The sequence below is a fragment of the Dipodomys merriami genome, unplaced genomic scaffold (genome assembly GCF_024711535.1).
Source record: "Dipodomys merriami isolate MVZ:Mamm:240054 unplaced genomic scaffold, mDipMer1.0.p SCAF_19, whole genome shotgun sequence".
NCBI lineage: Eukaryota > Metazoa > Chordata > Mammalia > Rodentia > Heteromyidae > Dipodomys > Dipodomys merriami.
The window spans coordinates 11,654,982-11,675,447 of NW_027203270.1; the positions used below are offsets into that span (position 1 = coordinate 11,654,982).

The 20,466-nt window shown below is 35.5% G+C and overlaps 1 protein-coding gene across 12 annotated transcripts in view; it reads right to left on the reverse strand.

Moving 5' to 3' along the window:
- Nf1 (neurofibromin 1) overlaps positions 1 to 20,466 on the reverse strand; it is a 244,947-nt gene that overhangs the window by 106,701 nt on the left and 117,780 nt on the right. For 10 of the 12 annotated variants that reach the window (XR_011373054.1, XM_070027269.1, XM_070027260.1 and 7 more), the window contains 7 exons: positions 17,258 to 17,419; positions 17,014 to 17,117; positions 12,493 to 12,628; positions 8,469 to 8,531; positions 2,005 to 2,163; positions 1,354 to 1,451; positions 62 to 208 (listed from right to left, as the gene is read on the reverse strand). Coding sequence is in view for 11 of the 12 variants with exons in the window: in XM_070027269.1 (XP_069883370.1) it covers positions 62 to 208; positions 1,354 to 1,451; positions 2,005 to 2,163; positions 8,469 to 8,531; positions 12,493 to 12,628; positions 17,014 to 17,117; positions 17,258 to 17,419 (869 nt within the window). In the remaining variant the exon portion in view is untranslated. The remainder of the gene's footprint in view (positions 1 to 61; positions 209 to 1,353; positions 1,452 to 2,004; positions 2,164 to 8,468; positions 8,532 to 12,492; positions 12,629 to 17,013; positions 17,118 to 17,257; positions 17,420 to 20,466) is intronic. The other 2 variants (XM_070027268.1, XM_070027266.1) reach the window with 1 other exon arrangement.

Genomic DNA, 20,466 nt, shown 5'->3' on the forward strand with positions numbered 1-20,466 from the left:
ACTATTCATGACCAAATGTTTAAACTTAGTATTTGGTTTCCCCATGACTGAGAAATTGTACCTGTTGCTGGAAAGGTATTGCCCAATTTTTTCTTGGTTGTTCCAAAGCAGACGATGTAAAGCAAGCACATTGCCATCACTGATGAAGGAAAGACTATGGTTTACTGCATCACTTGTGGGACAATCTGATGCCATATCAAGGAAAAACCTTTAAAAAGTAAAGTGAGCAGAATTTTCAACACAAAACATACTCATACCTATGTGTAATTAAATTGATACAAAATATAATTTGTGAAGTTACTGAGATTACAAACACAAGAAGCTTGTTCATATAGTGATTGTCTTTAAACCAAGCAAAAGAACAAGGAGAAATTTAACTTTAAATTATAGTACCTGGCTTCAGCTTCAGAATAGACTCTGAAGTCAGAGAACTACAAAATTAGATAGATGAAATCTGGAAAGAAGCTAGTATTTTACAGACAAAGAGAGAGAGCTACAAATCAAATTAAAGACCACCCCTGTCTCCAGCAAAGTTACAAAGCCTGTCTATCCTAGCCAGGACCAGAACCTTGGTTCTTTTAACTATGGAAAGTCCATTTGTTAGAATACAAATCCTCTGCTGCTATTCACTCCCTCCAATACAGCTTGTTGTTCAGCAATATACCTCCTAAGCTCAGCAGAAAGAACTGGAATTCAGAACTGTACAAGGTAATTTAGATTTTAAGAAGCCTTAGAGTTACACTGTTGAAAAGTAGAATTCTGGCATTAATTTACATCAATAAAGCACTTTTTCATAAATTACCTAATTTGTTTCTTCAAAAATAACTCAGTAAAAGACAGTATTATCCCTAGTTTACCATTAAGTCAACTCAGAAAAAAAGTGAAGCAATTGGTTAAGTTATAGAAATCTAAAAGCATAAAGCCTCAACAGCTCACTTATTCATAAACAAGATCTTATGACTTTTTACATTATTTGGCTTAAACAGCAACTTTTTAATGTACATACAACTCCAAACAGTATCAAAAATATTCTAACACCAAAAATTTTAATTATACACTATTATGTATAACCCTTACCAATTTGGTCTGCTTTTAAGGAAAGGAATCTGTCTTACTCCCATATTATAGCAAACTCAAATTCTTTATTTTAGACATATCAAAAATCTCTCCTGGTTTTCAATTTAAGAAACTATCACCAAATTCACTTCATGACCTTTTTTTTATAATAAGAATACATTCTTAGAAAGGAAAGAAAAAGCCTACAGAAAAACTTAATATACATCAGGTACATGGATATCATTAAGTGAACTTGACTTGACTGAAACAACAACTGATGAAGATCTGGTTGCTTACCTTCGTGCCAAATCAAAGTTGCTTTTCACAAAATCATTAAAAGGCCTCATATGTTCTTCTTTAGTGAAGAGAACATGATTGGCAATACTCTGAAGTATCTAAATAAACAGTCACAAATAATCAGAATATTTACTATATAATATTGATAATTAACATATCATTTAAAAAAGATGAATTGTCTAATACAATTTCTACTGGCAATTAAAATCTGTTTCTTATTCTGTTAGTCTAGGTATTGTTTCTACTCTTTCTACCTACAATAATTACATACATATATTTTAAAACATACACACAATATATTTAAATATTTAAATGCATTCTAATAAGAGATTCTATAGTCAACATTTTGGTCTCCATTTAAAAATTCCAGAATTACACAGAAAACTATCTTCAGAAGATGGTATTTGTTAATGTAGTTTTCTATGACAGAAGGAACCTGCCTAATGAATTACTCGGTAAGATAACCAAATTAAAACAAAACCATAATTGAAATATACATGACATTTCAAAGTAAATTAATGTCAGAATTCTACTTTTCAACAGTATAAATCTAAGGGTTCTTAAATTCAAAAGGATGTATTATGAGTATACAAAACTGAAAATTTAGTCAGAAAGGAAATTCGAGGCAAACAGATTATCAAAATACTTCACCTTTGACATTAGCTTCAAGCCTCTTTCAATTCTAGGTGGTGGTTTTTTATCTAAAATCCCTGCTTCATATGGTGAGACAATGGCAGGATTGATAAATCTGAGGAACATGGCACTTCCTACTGCACCGATGCTGTTCTGAGGGAAACGTTGGCTAACCACCTAAAAACAAGGAGTTGAGAATTGAGTATAAGGCTGAATTAAAATAAAGAAATGGAACCAAAGAGCTCAAAGGTCAAACTTGGCTCAAAAACTTAATTCTCACAATGATACTTTCCTATTTTTCTCCTCCAAACATTAGAAAACAAAGTTTATCCTTAACTATATAATCTTACATCATTTTCAAGCACAATGTACTTATTATAATAGGAAAACTCCTTGAGGACTGAAAAAAAGATCTTATTTTATCATTAGTGTATATACTACAAGTCAGATGAACAATAAAAATATTCAATTTCACATAAAGATTAATATTTTAAAAGATTAATAAATGTGGAAGAATGGTCAATTTTTATAAGGTGAAGCTAAGTTTCCAATAGCACATACCCTAAATATCCCACACGTAAGAGTAAACATTTCCACTTTTGTTGTTTACTATAAACACATGATTTAAAAAAAAAATCTTGCCATACACAATTTTTTTTTCATTGACTGCTACTAGAAAAGACATCTCACTTCCAAGCAATGTTACTTACTGCCAGTTCCCTCCTTTAATAGCATGCTTTCCAATATAAGCACCTTCCTATTACTAAAACAATTGGAGAAATGCACATTCTTGGAGACCTAAAAGAAAAAGAGGATCTCCCAGAACAGACTGCCTGTGTCTACCTCAATCTACAATTCTGCCAAACAAAAAAAAAAAATCAAGGAAACCGGAAATGGTTGGCCATGCTATAAAGAAACATGACCCTGTCATCTAAAATAGAATGATATAGGGAGTGGCACAAGCTTACAATCCTAGTACTTGGGAAGTACAGGCAGAAGAATTTCAAATTTGAGGCCAGCCTAAGACTACACAGACCCTTCCCCCCCCCCAAAAAAAATTCCTCTTTAGAGGAAATATTAAAAGTGTACTATTGGATTGGATAAAGTGAATAACTCCCATTCTTTCCAGGGCCCTTTAACTTAATATATTAAAATAAAATTATATTGAAATTTTATTTTTATATATACTTATATAAATATATAATATATAACATATATACATTTATATATTTTATTTTTTATATTTTTTTCATTTGATATGGCTAACGTGATAGGCCAGCTAGTAATTATAATGATGAAATTCAATATTCTGGGACTTCAGAGATAAATCTTTGTTTCTAAGGATACTGAGAAGGGGTGGGATGAGAAAATGGGATGTATGTGCAGACTATACTACTACAATTCTACTCTTCTTCACTAGCCCTCAATAAAGTAATACTTTGTGTCATGAATTCACATAGCACCCTAACTTTCTTTGTGTATGTGGGTGGGAGGCGTGGTTGTGAGGAAATGTGTCAGTATTGGGGCTTGAACTCAAAGTCTAGGTGCTATCCCTGAGTTTTTTTCAAAGCTAGAATTCTACCACTTGAGCCACAGCTATACTTCTGGCTTTTTTGGTAGTTAGCTGGCAGTAAGAGTCTAAGGGACTTTCCTGCCATAGCCACTTCAAACTGCAATCCTCAGATCTCAGCCTCCCAAGTAGCCAAGATTACAAAAATGAGCCACTGGTGCTCAGCTGCACTGCACTGACTCATTTCGCATGTGTAGTTCTGGATTACCTTGAATTTCACATGACTATCACAGCTGCTAAGAAATTAGTAAAAATAAGGTGATTTTTTTTTAAGCTTAAGAAAGTCTTTGTAAGAGGTAACAAGTGAGGTATGTTCTAAGTAATATATTCTCACCTTCAAGTACACAACATAGCTTAGTGAGCTTTTTTTGGCATTAAATTCTTTGGGTGCTTGTTGCATGAAAAACACTGAAATAAGGAGAAACTAAGGAAGATGGCTAAATATGGTTAACAAAATGGCTTTAAACCTTAAATACTACTTATTTTTGGCTGAAATGTAGTTTTAGCTAGAGAATTAAGAAGAAAAGTCAAAGTTTTTACTAACCAATTACAGTATTTAACTTTTTGAAGACTAGAAACCTCTTTGATAAAAACCTAAAAAAAAAAATATACCCACCCACAAAATTCATCATATCATTTCAGAATATTCAGAGACAACCAATGATAACCAAGTAATTCTGACAGAACTTCCCAATAGTTATTTTTTCCTTTAATTAAAAACAAAACCTAGCCGGGCACCGGTGGCTCAAGCCTGTAATCCTAGCTACTAAAGAGACTGAGATCTGAGGATCGTGGTTCAAAGCCAGCCCAGGCAGGAAAAGCAGTGAGACTCTTATCTCCAATAAACCACTGAGAAAACTGGAAGTGGCACTGTAGCTCAAGTGGTAAATCGCTAGCCTTGAGCTGAAGAGCTGAGGGACAGTGCTCAGGCCCAGAGTTCAAGCCCCACACCAGCAAAAAACCAACCAGACAAACAAACAAAAAACTCTACAAGACCTTAAAGCCTTTAAGGAGTGAGCAAAAGGTAAAAGATCAAAAGCTGCACTTCGGGGGAGAGATTAAAGCGGAAGGGAAGGATGTATATGTGCTGGGCACCAATACACAAGCTAAGCACAGAGTCTATCATAGAATCCATATCCTTCCAACCTCCCAAACTGCTTATCTTCAATTTTAAGTAGGTTGTTTAAAAATAATAGTAATATACTCAGTTTAACCCATTAAAATTTGAAATAGTTTTAAAAGGTTTTTTTCAAGAACTAGTTGATTTATAAAATTTAAGAAAGGTTTTTTTTTTCAAGAACTAGTTGATTTATAAAATTCTTACTTTTGGAGATAATGTCTCATAAAAGTCAATAATTCAGAGAACTTATAAATAAAAAAATTTCAAGTAACTATTTATTGACTTCCAGTAGAATAAAGATCTTATAAACTATGACTTACATTGAGGCTTGATTTAGATAAAATAGTACTGAGCTTGAGGATTTAAGAAAAGTTCGAGTCAATCACTTCCCAAGAGTATCATAAAGTTTATGAAAGGTAAACTCTCACCATCTTCCACATGTTGAAAAATAACTCATGTCAACATTCATTTCATAGCTGAGGAAGGCACTATTTCAAGTATCCCATAAACATGTACCTTCCTGAAGGTACTATCTATACGTTAGTGGCTAAAACTTGATTTAAAAAAAAAACCATAATCAATGTTAAGAGGAATGTTGTGTATCAAGATCAGGAGTCATTTAAAAAGACTTTTTCTTTCACCATTAAGTAACATCAATATAATTTTACCTGATAAATGTAGTCGAGTTTTTTTGTTTTTTTGTTTTTTTTTTTTGGTCCAGTCGTGGGGCCTGAACTCTGGGCCTGGGTGCTGTCCCTCAGCTCTTCAGCTCAAGGCTAGCACTCTACCACTTGAGCCACAGCACCACTTCTGGCTTTTTTTTTTTCCTTTTTGCTTATGTGGTGCTGGGGAATCGAACCCAGGGCCTCATGCATGCAAGGCAAGCGCTCTACCACTGAGCCACCTTCCCAGCCCCATGTAGTCAAGTTTTTGCTCCTTAATTTTTATTCTATAAAAATCTAACTGAAGCTGGGTGCTGGTGGCTCACACCTACAATCCTGACTACGCAGGAGGCAGAGATCCGAGGATCACAGTTCAAAAGCCAGCCCAGCTAGGAAAGTCCGTAAGACTCTTATCTCCAGTTAACCACCCGAAAACCGGAAGTGGCCCTATGGCTCACGTGGTAGAAGGCTGGCCTTGAGCTAAAGAGCTAAGGGACAGCACCCAGGCCCAGAGTTCAAGCTCCACGACCGACCACTCACACACACACACACAAAAAATCTAATTGAATTCAAAATACATTCTACATATAAAGTCACTGGGCCAGTCCCAGTGTTCAATGGTAAAAGCTGAATTACATAATGCAAATAAATATTTATAAACCATATAGCAGTAAGATCACTACCCACACTTAAGCAGAATACTTCCCTAGTAAATCAATTATACTTTACATGTTGAAGTATAATGCACAGAATTATCTGTAATATGATTGCATAATTGAACATCACAAGCTAGAACCTTTTCTATTTCACATATTCCAAAGAAAATCAACTTGCTCTTGAATAAAAAAATTAGATTTTGTTAAGAAAACTCTAAAAATTGACATTTTAAGTTTATATGACTGTACTCTAGAAGATCTTCATACTCTAAAACATGCTCAAATTACCAATTAGATTCCTTTTATTTCTCATATCACCTGAGAAATACATTCCAAAACTTAAGGTTACACTGAAACTTACAAAAAAAATCTGAAAATAACTATTAAAAACAACGAAAAAATTCCAAGAAACAATTTAGGCAAAAATCTTAATAAATAAAGCAATGTTAGGGAGGCTAGAAAACATGCTCTGGAGAAACACAAAAAGGCAGAATTTTAATTTATGTGATACACTACATAATAGCATTAGTATAACACAGAACAAAAGTGTTAGAAACAGTAATTTCAACAGTGATAGTGTATATTGTATTAAATCCACATGTGATTAGAAGTAGAAAGCTACAACATTAGAAGGAAATGTTTTAAAGCATGAAGGCTATTCAATTGAATCCATTCATTCATAAGTGACCAAATTTACTTATGCTCAAAAGAAAACCTTGAACATAAGAAAAGTAAATGAGGGGCTGGAAGGTGGCTCAGTGGTAGAGTGTTTGCCTTGCATGCATGAGGCCTGGGGTTTAATTCCTAAGCACCACATAAGCAGAAAAAGCCAGAAGTGGTGCTGTGTGGCTCAAGTGGTAGGGCGCTAGCCTTGAGCTGAAGAGCTGAGGGACAGTGTCCAGGCCCAGAGTTTAGGCCCCATGACCAGCAAAAAAATAAACAAATAAATGAGTCTAAATATCAATATAGTTCTACATTTAAAAGTTGTATGTGGGGTGGGGCACTGGTGGCTCATGCTTATAATCCTAACTACTCAGAAGGCTGAGATCTAAGGCTCACAGTTCAAAGCTAGCCAAGGAAGGAAAGTTCATGAGACTCTCATCTCCAATTGACCACCAGAAAACTGGAAGTGGAGCTCAAAGTGGTAGAGCACTAGCCCTGAACACAAAAGCTAAGGGACAGCTCCCAGGTCCTGAGTTCAAACCTCATGACACAATAAATGACCTATGAGAAGCTTCACTGTACATAAAACTAAGATAAAAGGTAAAAGTTTAAGTCAGTTAAAGAATGAATTTTAAGTTCTTTCTTTCTTTTTTTTCTGGGTCCAGTCGCGGGGCCTGAACTCCGGGCCTGGGCACTGTCCCTCAGTTCTTCAGCTGAAGACTAGCGCTCTACCACTTGAGCCACAGCACCACTTCCAGCTTTTATCTTTTTGCTTATGTGGTGCTGAGGAATCAAACCCAGGGCCTCATGCATGCAAGGCAAGCACTCTACCACTGAGCCACCTTCCCAGTCCAAATTTTAAATTATTTCTTTTAAAGAAAACTACCTGCTTTCTAAAGTTTCTGTTCATCTTTCTCCACAATCATTTGGATTGTATGAATAAATATAAAACTAATTTGATACAGATGAGTCAAAGTGACAGACAACTGTGTACTTTAAATGAATACACATTGTAATTTGGATAAATCCCATCCACTGAATTATGACTATCATAATTTTCTACCTATCAAATCAGGTTCAGTTCACAGTCATAAGGAATTTATTTTTATCATGTCTGCAAAATAAAGCATTTCAAGTCTTCCTTTCACCATAATAATTTAATATTGATTTTTACTGAGGTAAAAGTAGTTTTACAATTAAAATTTTTATAATTGAAAGCACAAGTATCTAAATTCTAGCTCAAACTGTTTAGATAAAAAGATAGGAGTAAAAATTATAAAATTTAGGAAGTTTCAGATTCGATTTAGAAGGTGATATTTTTTGCCAGAGCTCTTGACTAGCATGCGCAAGACCCCTGCATGCAATCTTTAGTACTGCAAAAAAAAGGTAAGACACTTTCCCCCAGATGCACCTAACAATTAGGAAAATCTTTCACTTCTATAAAAGACTCATATGACCTGCAAACAAGAAGCAAGAATGAAGACAGCATTTCCTGAGGCCTTGAAATTAAGTTTCTTTTGTATTCATTTATAATTTTAAATAATAATAATAAAATTAGATCAAGGATATTCAATGCAACAAATGCCCACAAAATACCTTTGGGATAAATCAAACCAAAGGAACACAGAGAATGTTTCAATATAACTTAATTCCAGGGTTAATTGAAATGAAAGCTATTTTGTGCCAGAATTAGTAGAATGATTTTACAGTGAAGGTCAAATAGGCTGAAGTGAAGATGTTCTTAACAAACAGCAAAAGATTTTTGGTTTTGCTTTGAAAGAAACAGCTGATAAAAAGTTCTCCAAACTTACTGATTTTTTGTTTTCCTTTTTTTCTTTTACTGTAGCTTTATTCAGTAGGGAGTGGCAAGTTGCCTACAGAACAGAGATGAGCACAAACAAGTCACAGCACCAACTACATACAGCAACGAAAACAATGTTGGCTTGTACATAAATTACACAGTAGAATGTAACACAAATGGAATTAACAAAAATCAGCAATCAACTGAATTTGAGGGATGAATTTTAATTCCAAGTTTTAAGTTTTATTATATTTTAAAGCCAAACACTCAATAAGTAGCAAGAAATGTTGCGACTCAATCATGTCTACTATTTCTGGCTATAAATTACAGAAAAGCTTTTCCCAAGTAAATTTGAAGACATACAATATTTACATTTTAATAAATTCCTAGCATTTAATAAATTTTACATGAAATGTTCATTAAGAGATCACATATGAAAACCATTTTGTGTCTACATGTTATTTTCCTCTGATATGTAAAAGATACTTCTCTGTGTATCCTTCAATTGACTTAAAGTATCTGGCATTTAAGATACTACTCTCTAAAATAAAAATTAAATGGCTAAATACAGTAGATAAATTTAGAGATTCAAAATTAAAATTTTCTCTCTCTACGAGAGATTACTCTTAACATTTCACATATTTTTTAATGTTGTCGACGTTAGATGTTCTGCAATACTGGGGAGAAGAATGTTATCAGCTCAACTAGAAAAAAAAGGCATTAATTAATGTTAAAGTTAGGGAACTGCAGAGATAATTAGAGAAAAAACATAAGCCTGCTTAAAACATAAGCCTACTTTTCACTTATTAAAACTATCAGAATGTATCTCCCCCTCCCAAAAATGCACTCATCATAACCTACAGATGTATTCATTTAATATCTCAAAGCTCCTTATAAGAGTTTTTCAAAAAAATATTAAAGATTTTGAACTGGACTATACCAGACAGAATGTTTTTGGGTTTTTTTTTTGTGCCAGTCCTAGGGCTTCAACTCAGGGCCTAGGTGCTATCCTGGAGCTTTTTTGCTCAAGGCTACTACTCTATCCATTGAGTCACAGCTCCACTTTTGCCTTTTCTGGTGCTTAATTGGAGCCAAGAGTTTCATGGATTTTCTTGCCTGGGCTAGCTTTGAACCATGATATTCAGATCTCAGCTTCCTGAATATCTAGGATTACAGGCACGACTCACTTGTGCAGAGCCAGAATGCTATTTAACTATTTAAAAAATCAAACAAGAATCATTTAATCTATATAATTTATATGCATCCAACACCATGATCCTAATAACATGAGCTTAAAAGTTAGTTTAACACCCATCCATGTAATTATGTGTAACCTAAATGCCAAACACCCTTCTAGACACTGAAAGATAAATGATTCAAATTTTAGTAACCATGCAAATAGGACATTATATATATATTTTTTCAACAGTGTACAATCATAATTTATAGCCTTAAAATTCTGTGTAAATCACTTCAGTTTGAAGAAGCAGATTTACTGGGGAAAGATGACATTCAGACTCTTTTGTCTCAGAGTTCTCTCACCATTACCATAAAAAAAATCCATTCCAGAAATATTTTTTTCTTTATTCCAAACTATTAGGAGTGGATACAAACACACATAAAAAATAACCTAATAAATCTGACACACATTCACATTTAATTATTCCTGTAAGACTTTAACCCAGTCCACTAAATAAAAAAGGCATACAACAAAGCAAGTTAAGCATGATTCAAAAAGATGTAAATGCCAAAACATAACTTAAGTAAAAAGAGCTAAAACTCAGCCAAGTTTATTACCTAATAAAACTCATTTAGTTTATTGTTAGAACCCCAAAAAGCAAGAGCCATGTTTACCAAAAGGAGAGGGAGGATCACTATCCCTCCCAATAGAACATAAAAGTACAAAGGTACCATTATGTTATTGCTAGGTCAAAAGGGCAGGTAAATGCCAAACACAGAAGATGAATACAAACAAAATAGAAAACGAAAAGGAAAAAGTTTGGAACAAGACTCAATGAAAAAATATATTTAGATCATTTTCCCTATCTTTTTCTTTCACTGGAAAATGTAGAATTCCTAATTATTTCTCGTTTATTAAAAATAAAACTTTATGATGGGAGGAAGGGAATAAGAGGGAAAAAGGGAACAGCTTACACTAAGAAAAAGCAAAGCAATGTACATATCACCCGATTTGGAAGAAACTGTTGTACTATCAAAGTTCATAAAATTCACAAACTTTATAGACCATGATAATGACAATTGGCCTTATGAAGGTTAAAATGTGTTTGTGACTTTAAGTATCACTATCCTACAATCAATCTCAATTTAAAAATTATTTTAAAAAAACAAAACTTTATAGGACACCTTTGTTCCACAATAGTCTATTCTCCACCTGTGTTAAAAGCAACAAAATGACAGCATTTAAATGATGTATTTAAAGAGAATAATTTCCTGTGTAATTTCAATATGACAATTCAAGTGTTAAAGCAATATAGGTTATTTCATTATGAAGTACTCAAGAAATAAAACATAACAAGTGTTTAGTAAGCTACTAATCAACAACTGATTATTTTCACTATTTGGGCTCTCCTTTACTCACTATGAAAACTAACAAGAACTTTGTTCAATTTGTTAAGAAAGAATGAGGAAATTTATTCCTTCATTAAATATTTCCTAAGTACTTAATAAGTGTCAAGACTTGTTCCTTTTACATATTATCACTATCATGGTCTCCAACTGGTATCTAATTTGATATTTCACTTAGGACAAAAACCACAAGAATTTCTACTCAAATCTACTAAGACACATATAATCAGGTAATCACAGTCCTCATTTAACCAACTGAAGTCCAAGCAACTATCATTTTACAAACCTATTTCCTCTCTGCAGACAATTTTTAATACATGTTTTTTGTCTGCTTAGCCTCGTAAATTGTTTCATATTATAACTAACCCATTCTCTTAACCTCAGATCTAACTAGGTGAATAAATTATGTGGGGTTTACTCAGCCTCCTAGAGCTTTTTGAAAAGGCTGTAAAGTCATGACTAAATTATGAGATTGAATGCTAAGTATCATCTATGTATATTGTGAAACATTTTCTTTTTATAGTATAGCAGATACATCTTCTAAAATAGCAGTAGGGAAAAAAATCACACAGAGCAATCTCAAACAGCTTTTTAAATGGTGACTGCATTGTCTCTTAGCAACTGCAACTATGTGCTAAAAAAAAAAAAAAAAAAAAAAAAAAAAAAAAAAAAGATGGGGATGACTTTGCAGAAAGATAGACAAGGCTTTTGCTAACCTTGAAAGTTCTTTCCCTATGCCCACCCTCATCCCAAACACCAGACCAAATATTATTTCTTCCTTCTTGGAAAGCTAATATGGCTCTGTAGGCCCTCCTGTATAAGAAATTCACCACAGGAGACACTATTAAAGAATACAGACCTACTTCCCTCAATAAGAAGAAAATGACTGTAGACCCATGAACTCAGGAGCATGATTTCCAGTGATAGTCACAGAAAATCAAATGACTTGGTCTAGATGAGAATGCAACCTAACTTATAAGTAGCAATCTACATAAAATAAACCAACCAGTTTGTCTTAAGAAACATGACACAATTGCATTTTAATAAAGAAAACAGAATTATTGATCAAATAATTTACAATTCAAAGGCAAGGTACTCCGTGTCATGTGTGAAACACTCTTTAATTCAGGTAAAAGAGAACAATAAAAAATTCTTTAATAGTCTCCTTTCAGCCATAGCCATCATATTCAATAATGAATTTTGAGCATACCGTCAATGCAAATGTAGTTTTTCAAGTGCTATCTAAAAGTAATTTAAGTGCTTCTGAAGAAAAACTGAACTGTCTTTCAATGCTAAATCTGAAAATAATTCTTAATATATTATTCATCCAATTGACTCAGTATGACAGTCTACCTACCACCTACTATCAACAGCTAAATCTTTCTTTGTTAAGGTTCTCTTTCAATTTAGCTTTAGATTAATAATGGCAGTCCCTAACTTAAGCATACCTGATATAAACAGTGGCACACACTTCGGAGCTGAGGGGGAAATTCTGAGGAGGAGCTGATAATGGCATGAAAGAACTTTTCAGTCATCTGTAGGAGATTCCGCTGATTTTCCTCCAGGATCTCTGATGGTTCTAATCTACAGAGGCAAGGAAAAGTAAATACAAAACATTAATTTCTTCTACTTGAAACAAAATCACTTCTTAAAAGAGACTCTTTTAGATATGTCAAGTGCAATGTGTGTACTTTTGATCCTGATTGGAACAAACAACTTCTCCAAACCTTAGTTTTTTTCTCATCACTAAGACAGGAGTAACACACACTTTCAGTGGTTTAAATTCTACCCAATGGCATTCAAATCCATAAAGCTCTGATCCCTAACTAGCTTAAATTAAGCTTTCAAAATACATTCTTTAGGGCTGGGAACGTGGCTCAGTGGTAGTGTGCTTGCCTAGCATGCATGAAGCCCTGGGTTCGAGTCCTCATTACCACACAAACAGAAAAAGCTCCAGTGGCGCTGAGGCTCAAGTGGTAAAGTGCTAGCCTTGAACAAAAGAAGCTCAGGGACAGTGCCCAGGCCCTGAGTTCAAGTTCCATGACTGGCCAAAAAAAAAAAAAACATTCTTTATAGGCCAGGAGTTCACATCTGTAATTCCAGGACTCAGGATGCTCAGGCAGGAGAGTCATGAATTTGAGGCCAGCCTGTATATAGAATGAGGCCCTGTCAAGGCCTGCTGTTTCTTCAGACAGAAAAAGATAAAACAGCAAAGCAGAGACAAATAAGATGAATATATCATAGCTGTTATTTGTTGAGAAGCCAGAGAAAGAATATGGACTTGGAAGGTGAAGACACTACAAGAGTAATTAAAATCTCAGAGATAACCTAAGAGTTTTGGAGTAAAAAGTTTAACAAATTCTTTACAAGATTCAGAGATTTCTAGAAACCTTGGCAATTCTTGTCTTTGTGGGAAGTTTTCCTGAGTTGGTTTGGCAGCAGGACCCTGTGGTCTGGCTCAGTGCTCTGTTGATTCCCACAGGCTCATGAGAACTTGTCAGCTATTCTACTAATCCCAATCTATGAAGCTCTGTATTCAGTTGTTTAAATGTTTATGTGTACAAGTCAGTTTAGATTTCAAGGAAACTGTGGGGGTTTTCTATTGTTCTCTATTTCATTCTCTTTCTTAAAAAATTATTTTCCATCTGTATGTAGTAGGTTTATGTTCATCTTTTTCTTTTTTTGGTCGGTAGTGGGGCTTGAACTCTGGGCCTGGGCGCTTTCCCCCTGAACTCTTCAGCTCAAGGCGGGCGCTCTACCACTTGAACCACAGCACCATTTCCTGTTTTCTACTTGTTTATTGGAGATAAGAGTCTCACGGAGTTTCCTGCCTGGGATGGCTTTGAACTGTGATCCTCAGATCTCAGCCTCCTGAGTAGCTAGGATTACAGGCATGAGCCACCAGCGCCTGGTTCATCTTTTCTAATTTTCAAAACTGAGTTGGGAGTTTAATTTTAGATATCTTTTCTAATATATGTACATACACATATTTAATGTAATAAATTCCTCTCCAAATACTGATTCCACTATAATCTATAAATTTGGGAAACATGTATATTCATTTTCATTCAGTTATTTCTCTTTTTTTTTTTCCTTGAGCTTCAATTTGGGAAGTTTCTACTGATATATCTTCAAGTTTACTGATTCTTTCCTCAGTTGTGTTCAATGGGCATTCTTTCTCTCTATTAGACTGTTCTTAATTTATAGCATTATAAGGATTCCTATTTAGAGTTTTCTTCTCTCTGCTTATACAACCCACCTGTGTGTACATGTTGTCTTTTTTTTCTTAGCAAATGAATCAGTTATTTTAAAATCTCAATATAATTCCAAAATCTCTGCCACATCCCAGTCTGGTCTGATACCCACTCAGTCCTTTCAGATTAAGATTTGCCACTTTGCCTGCATGCTCTGGTACTGTTGAAAGCCAGGACAATGTACTATTAATAGGAACTGAGGTAAACAGGTCTTTGACGTGAGGTTTTATTTTTAATCTGCCTATGAATTGTCTTTAATGTGTACTGTAGGTGAGGGATATGTGCCATTTCCTCTAGTGTCCTGGTTTTTGTTTCCCTTGTCACCTTTCAATTGTCCTGGAAATGTGGGTCTTGTTGTTGTTGTTGTTGGGGCAGGGAGAAGAATGGGGTGGGTATTGGGTTTAGAACTCAGAACCTCTTGATTGTTCTCTACTACTTGAGCTATGTCCTAAGCAATGTTTTTCTTTAGTTATTTTTCAATAGTCTTACTTTTTTGTTTTTGTTTTTCCCAAGCCAGCCTTGAACCAGAATCTTATCTCTGCCTCCTGAAGAGCTAAGACATTGACCACCATATTTGATTTCCTTCAATAATTCCTTTTAAAAAAAGACTTTTTAATAGCATATGTTAGTTGTACAAGGGGAATTTCATTGTGATAATTTAATTAGTATATGCCATGTACTCAAAATTACCCTTTCTCTCCCTTTCCTTCATCCCCTATCCCCTCTTCATAAAAGTTTTAACAGGTTTCATGGACCTATTTTCATACATGCATATAAAGAGAGCACTTTGACCATATTCACCCTTAATCACCCTCTCAATTAGCCCTCTGTACTCCTGCTGGTATAAGTCCTCCAGCAGAGCCTGCTTTACTTTCTTCTCATTCATTTTTTAGTGTATATTAATTGTATAAAGGGCATGTGCATGTATTATAATTTAGTCAGATGAACCCTTCTCCCTTTCCCAGTTCCCCTCACCTTTCAATGAGTTTCTTTATGCTTTCTCCATACACTGTCAACTTAAGAGTCTCTGTGTTGCAGCTCTCTAAGTTACAATTCGTAAATATACTAGAGCCCTGTGGATGTAAGGATCAGGTATTGGAGAAAAAAATCATTCTATAATCTCATTATACCTCTGTTTTATTGAGTCAAAGTCTGAGTTGTAGCCTTCAGAAGAATTCCTTAGTTCCCCACCTCCATCTATTACCTGTCTATGTTTTGTGCTGGTACTGGGCTTGAACTTGGGGCCTGGGTGCTGTCCCTTAGCTTTTTTGCTCAAGGTTGGCACTCTACCACTTGAGCCATATCTTCACTTCAGCCTTTTGGTAGTCAAATGGAGATAAGAGTCTTGGACTTTTCTATCTGGGCTGGCTTTGAACCAAGATCCTCATATCTCAGCCTCCTGAGTAGTTAGGATAACAGGTATGAGCTACTAGCACCCAGCCCCTCTTCTACTTTGTGACACATGAAGACTACAGATGGGCAGAAGTGGTTAACTGCTCATCTTCCAGGTCAAATAAGCTCTATATAAAGTAACTGTCTCTTGAGGAAATACATTTGTTCAGGATGAGAGAACTCTATAGGTATGTTTTTATAGGTATTCTGTAGGTATATATGTTATGTACGTGTATCTACACACCTATACTCTATGGGGGTGTGCGTGTGTGTGTGTGTGTGTGTGTGTGTGTGTGTGTGTACACCTATATACACACATATATTCTCTTTAGGTGTGTGTGGGGGTAGGTAGGTAGGTATATACTCCATAGGTTTTATTGTGGGCTTTGAACTCACAGCTGTGGTGCTATCCCTGTGCTTTATCCACTCAAGGCTAATGCTCTACCACTTGAGCCACAGCTCCACTTCTGGCTTTTTTTTCTTTTTTTCTTTTTTTTTTTGGGGGGGGGGTGGTTATTTGGAGAATAGAGTCTCCTAGACTTTCCTGTCCAGGCTGGTTTTGAACCATAATCCTTAGTCTCAGCCTCCTTAGGTAGCTAGGTTTAGAGATGTGCACCATCAGCAACTGGCTATAGGCATATTTTTAAATGATTACTTCTCCCATTTCCCTGGTCAAGCCTCAAAAAAAGGCTTGCTTTCTTTTTTTGTGTTACTTTAATTGGAACTCAGGGCCTCCCACTTGCTACATGAGTTACAACTGAATCACACCTAAGAGCATCATAGACTGCTCTGCCATGATCCTAAGATCTTAGATCTCAAGGGAGTAGGTAGAAAGAATTACAGGCCTGAGCCACCAGCACCCAGGTTTGGCAGGGGCTGGGGAGGAGTAGGAGGTGCATGTGTTTTAAGGTGCCGGAGATAGAACCAAGAGCCTCACACATGCTAGGCAAGCACATCAGCCCTTATCTGCTATCTTGGTATTGAACTACAGCAGAGATTATAGAAACTAGACAATCTCTAATCCCCCATAAAATCCCACATGGAAGCCCACTTGAAAACAAATAATATGTAGTAGAATGTTAGCCTGGTTAATAGTTCCTGAGTGCAAACCCAATACTACTTTACAAAGGAAGAAGATCTGAGTGTGGTGGTGTAATTCCTGACTGAGGCAGAAAGGTGGAAAGTTTCAGGCAAGCCTGGACTGCTAGAGACACTATCTTATGAGGTTAAAAAAAAAAAAAATCAAGAGGAGAAATTCTGAGGACCTTGACTCTACAGTGGTAGTGAAAAAACAGGGCAGTTTTACATGAGATGAAGACTAACCTGGTAGGATCTACTTCAAAGCTAACATGTTGCCAATCAGAGGATGTGATAACAATTCTTAATAAAGGATCCAGGAGTTTTTGCAGATAAGTAGCACCATATACCTAAAGAAATGTACAATTAGGAATTTACTATGCCAGTTCCATTTATGTTGTATTTTTTAAAAAGTTACTTGCATGTACATTACATACACTGGTTACTGACTGACAAATCTTAGCACACACACAAAATCAATGACACAAACCTTAAAACAAAATGTCATTATTTTACTGGCCAAGCTGTTGCCTCGGAAAAGAGTCTGCATAGAATCTGCCAATTCTACTTCCTTAGAAAACATATTCCAGAGAAGTTGGTAGAGTAAATGTCGAGAATCAAACAGAGTAACTAGAACTCGAGCTAGTTCATCCTGAAAACAAAACAAAATGTTGTTAGTGTGAACAATTTTACTGTTTTATTTCTGTTTTCTATGTGTGGAAGTGCAGGGGGGTTTGTATTAGGACTGATTAATTGGAGATAGAACCTCTGATTTTTCTACTTGGACTGGCTTTTAACTTCAATCGTCAGATCTTAGCCTCCTGAGTAGCTGGAATTACAGGTGTGAGCCACTGGCTCTTGTTTTCTTAATCAGGAATTTAAAGATTGATTAAAAACCAAATCTTAAGTTCACAGCCACCTGCTAAATCAAGGTAAATGATGACTGTTTCCCCTAGGACTTACCTGAATACATTCTTTTATAATAGGTGACTCTTTATATACACCTACAATAGTTGTTAATTCTAAGGATAAAGATTAAGAGGCAAGAGAGCCTAGGCTTTACAAGAGATAAGACTCCAGGATTCAACTTGAATATCACAGAATGAAAGTATACATACAAAGTGTAATATTAAAGTAGTGAGTTTGATTTGCAGAGGCAATGAAATAAGCCTAGTGATAAATACATTCTTGCCGGGCGCTGGTGGCTCACGCCTGTAATCCTAGCTACTCAGGAGGCTGAGATCTGAGGATCGCAGTTCAAAGCCAGCCCGCGCAGGAGAGACCGTGAGACTCCTATCTCCAATAAACCACCAGAAAACCGGAAGTGGCCCTGTAGCTCAAGTGGTAGAGCACTCGCTTTGAGCTGCAGAGCTGAGGGACAACGCCCAGGCACAGAGTTCAAGCCCCATGACTGACAAAAAAAAAAAAAAAAAAAGAAAGAAATACATTCTTCTCATACTGTCAGGAGAACTTAGTACAGAACACAGACTAGGCATGAAAAAACATAAATGGAAAAACTGCAATTTTTTAAAAATCAGGAAGAAAAGTACTTGGCCTTAGCATTCAAAACCCAGAGATCAAACAAATGTACAAAGTTGGAAGGTAGGTATGAAGGCTGAAATTTCCATCTATTACTTACAAGATAACCATTATATATATTTATGTTTTTGGTACACTCAGAAGGATCTTCTGGTAAACTACTGTTTTGTCTTAAGCTAGGAGATCTAGAGAGAACAGAGATAATCATAAGAAGATGTCTCGCCAGGCTCAGGTAGTTCACACCTGTAATCCTAGCTACTCAGGAGGCTGAGATCTGAGGATAATAGTTCAAAGCCAGCCTGAGCAGGAAAGTCCATGTGACTCTTATCTCCAATAAACCACCAGAAAACCAGAGGCGGTGCTGTTGCTCAAGTGGTAGAGTGCTTGCCTTGAGCTGAAGAGCTGCAGGACAGCACCCATGCCCAGAGTTCAAGCCCCACAACTGACCATAAAAAAAAAAAAAAAAGTCCCAACACTAAAGCTGAAATAATAACCAGGATTGTGTCCATAGCAATTAAGTTGGCCTACTGGCCAACCCTCAGGTTTACAATAACCTGATATTTGAATAAAGGAAAAAGCTTAAGAATCCTAACTACAAATAATTTAGAAGTCAGAGAACTATAAAGATCCAATATTCTAATCTGTTCCTTATAGTTACATAACTAATATTTTACAACTCTACTCTCCATTATGAAATTCAGTAAAATTATAATAATATAGTTATAAAATAGAAGCCATTGGGTGAGGGGAACAGCTCAATAGTGGTAGGCTTGCCTTAAAGGCAAAAAAAACTATGGATTCAATCATGAAACCAGAAAAAAAAAGGAGGGAGGGCAGGCATTTTTAGATTATGCTACATGTCTTTCTACTATAATCCACCCCTCCTCCAAATCCTGAAAACCCTAAGCAACTGAATTTAAAAATATTTACAAAGCACAATTCAAAATTTAAATGCTATTTTACAATCCATTTTTCTTTAAAATACAGCTGTAACAGACATGGCCTAATATAACATTGTTCTCAAAATAGTCATTTAAATGAATGGAGATTCAATTCTGGCAGAGTTAAATCTACCTAGCATGTATCAATCCTTGAGTTCAACCCCTAACACCAAAATTAAAAAATCATTAAAGTAAGGCATAATTGCACATTACTGTAATCCTAGCACTAGGGAGGCAGAAGCAGGACTCTTAAGTATGAGGCCAACCAGGGTGACCTTGTTTCAAAAATAATGATTATTTATTTATTTATTTAGGGCCAGTACTCTGGGCCTGGGCGCTGTCCCTCAGCTCTTCAGCTCAAGGCTAGCACTCTACCACTTGAGTCACAGAGCTACTTCCAGCTTTTTCTGCTTATACAGTACTGAGGAATGGAACCCAGGGCCTCATGCATGCAAGGCAAGCACTCTACCATTGAGCCACCTTCCCAGCCCAAAATTAATGATTTTTTTTTTAAGTCATATAATATAAGCCAGGCTCCAGGCTCACGTCTGTAAATCTAGCTACCCAGGAAGCTAAGCTCTGAGGATCAGGGTTTGTAGCCAGAAGGGGCAGGAAAATCTATGAGATTCTTATCTCCAATTAAGCACTAAAGAGTGGGAAATGGAGCTATGGCTCAAGTGGTAAAGTACTAGCCTGAAGCAAAAAAAAGAACACTGAAGAACAGTGCCTAGAAGTAGCACACACACACACAAAGTCATTTAATACGTAACACAAAAATTATTCAGTATAATAAAAAAGCTAGAGCTTCTTAGACTTAATTTGGGTTTTGTTGTTGTTTTGCATTTTTGGTGGTGTTGGGAATCAAATCCTGGGCAAGTACATGCCACTGAGCTACATCCCCATCCCTTGACTCTTTATTGAGAAAACTACTGAATAATTTTAGCGTTAATTAGATGTAGATGTTAAGAAAATAATTCAGAATAGTATCTTTTTCTAAGACATATGAAGATTTGAGAACTTATTTTAGACTTCGAGAAGATTTCACTATTTCAGGACATTGCTAATCAAGGGTTATATGTTTTCAGATATGTAAGTTCTAGAAAATTTTGGCGCAATATTGCTTTCATTAAAACTATTATTGTGTACATATAAAATCTGTTAGTAGAATAGAGATCATGTTAAATGTTCTTACTAAAATCAAATTTAATCAAAACAAGTA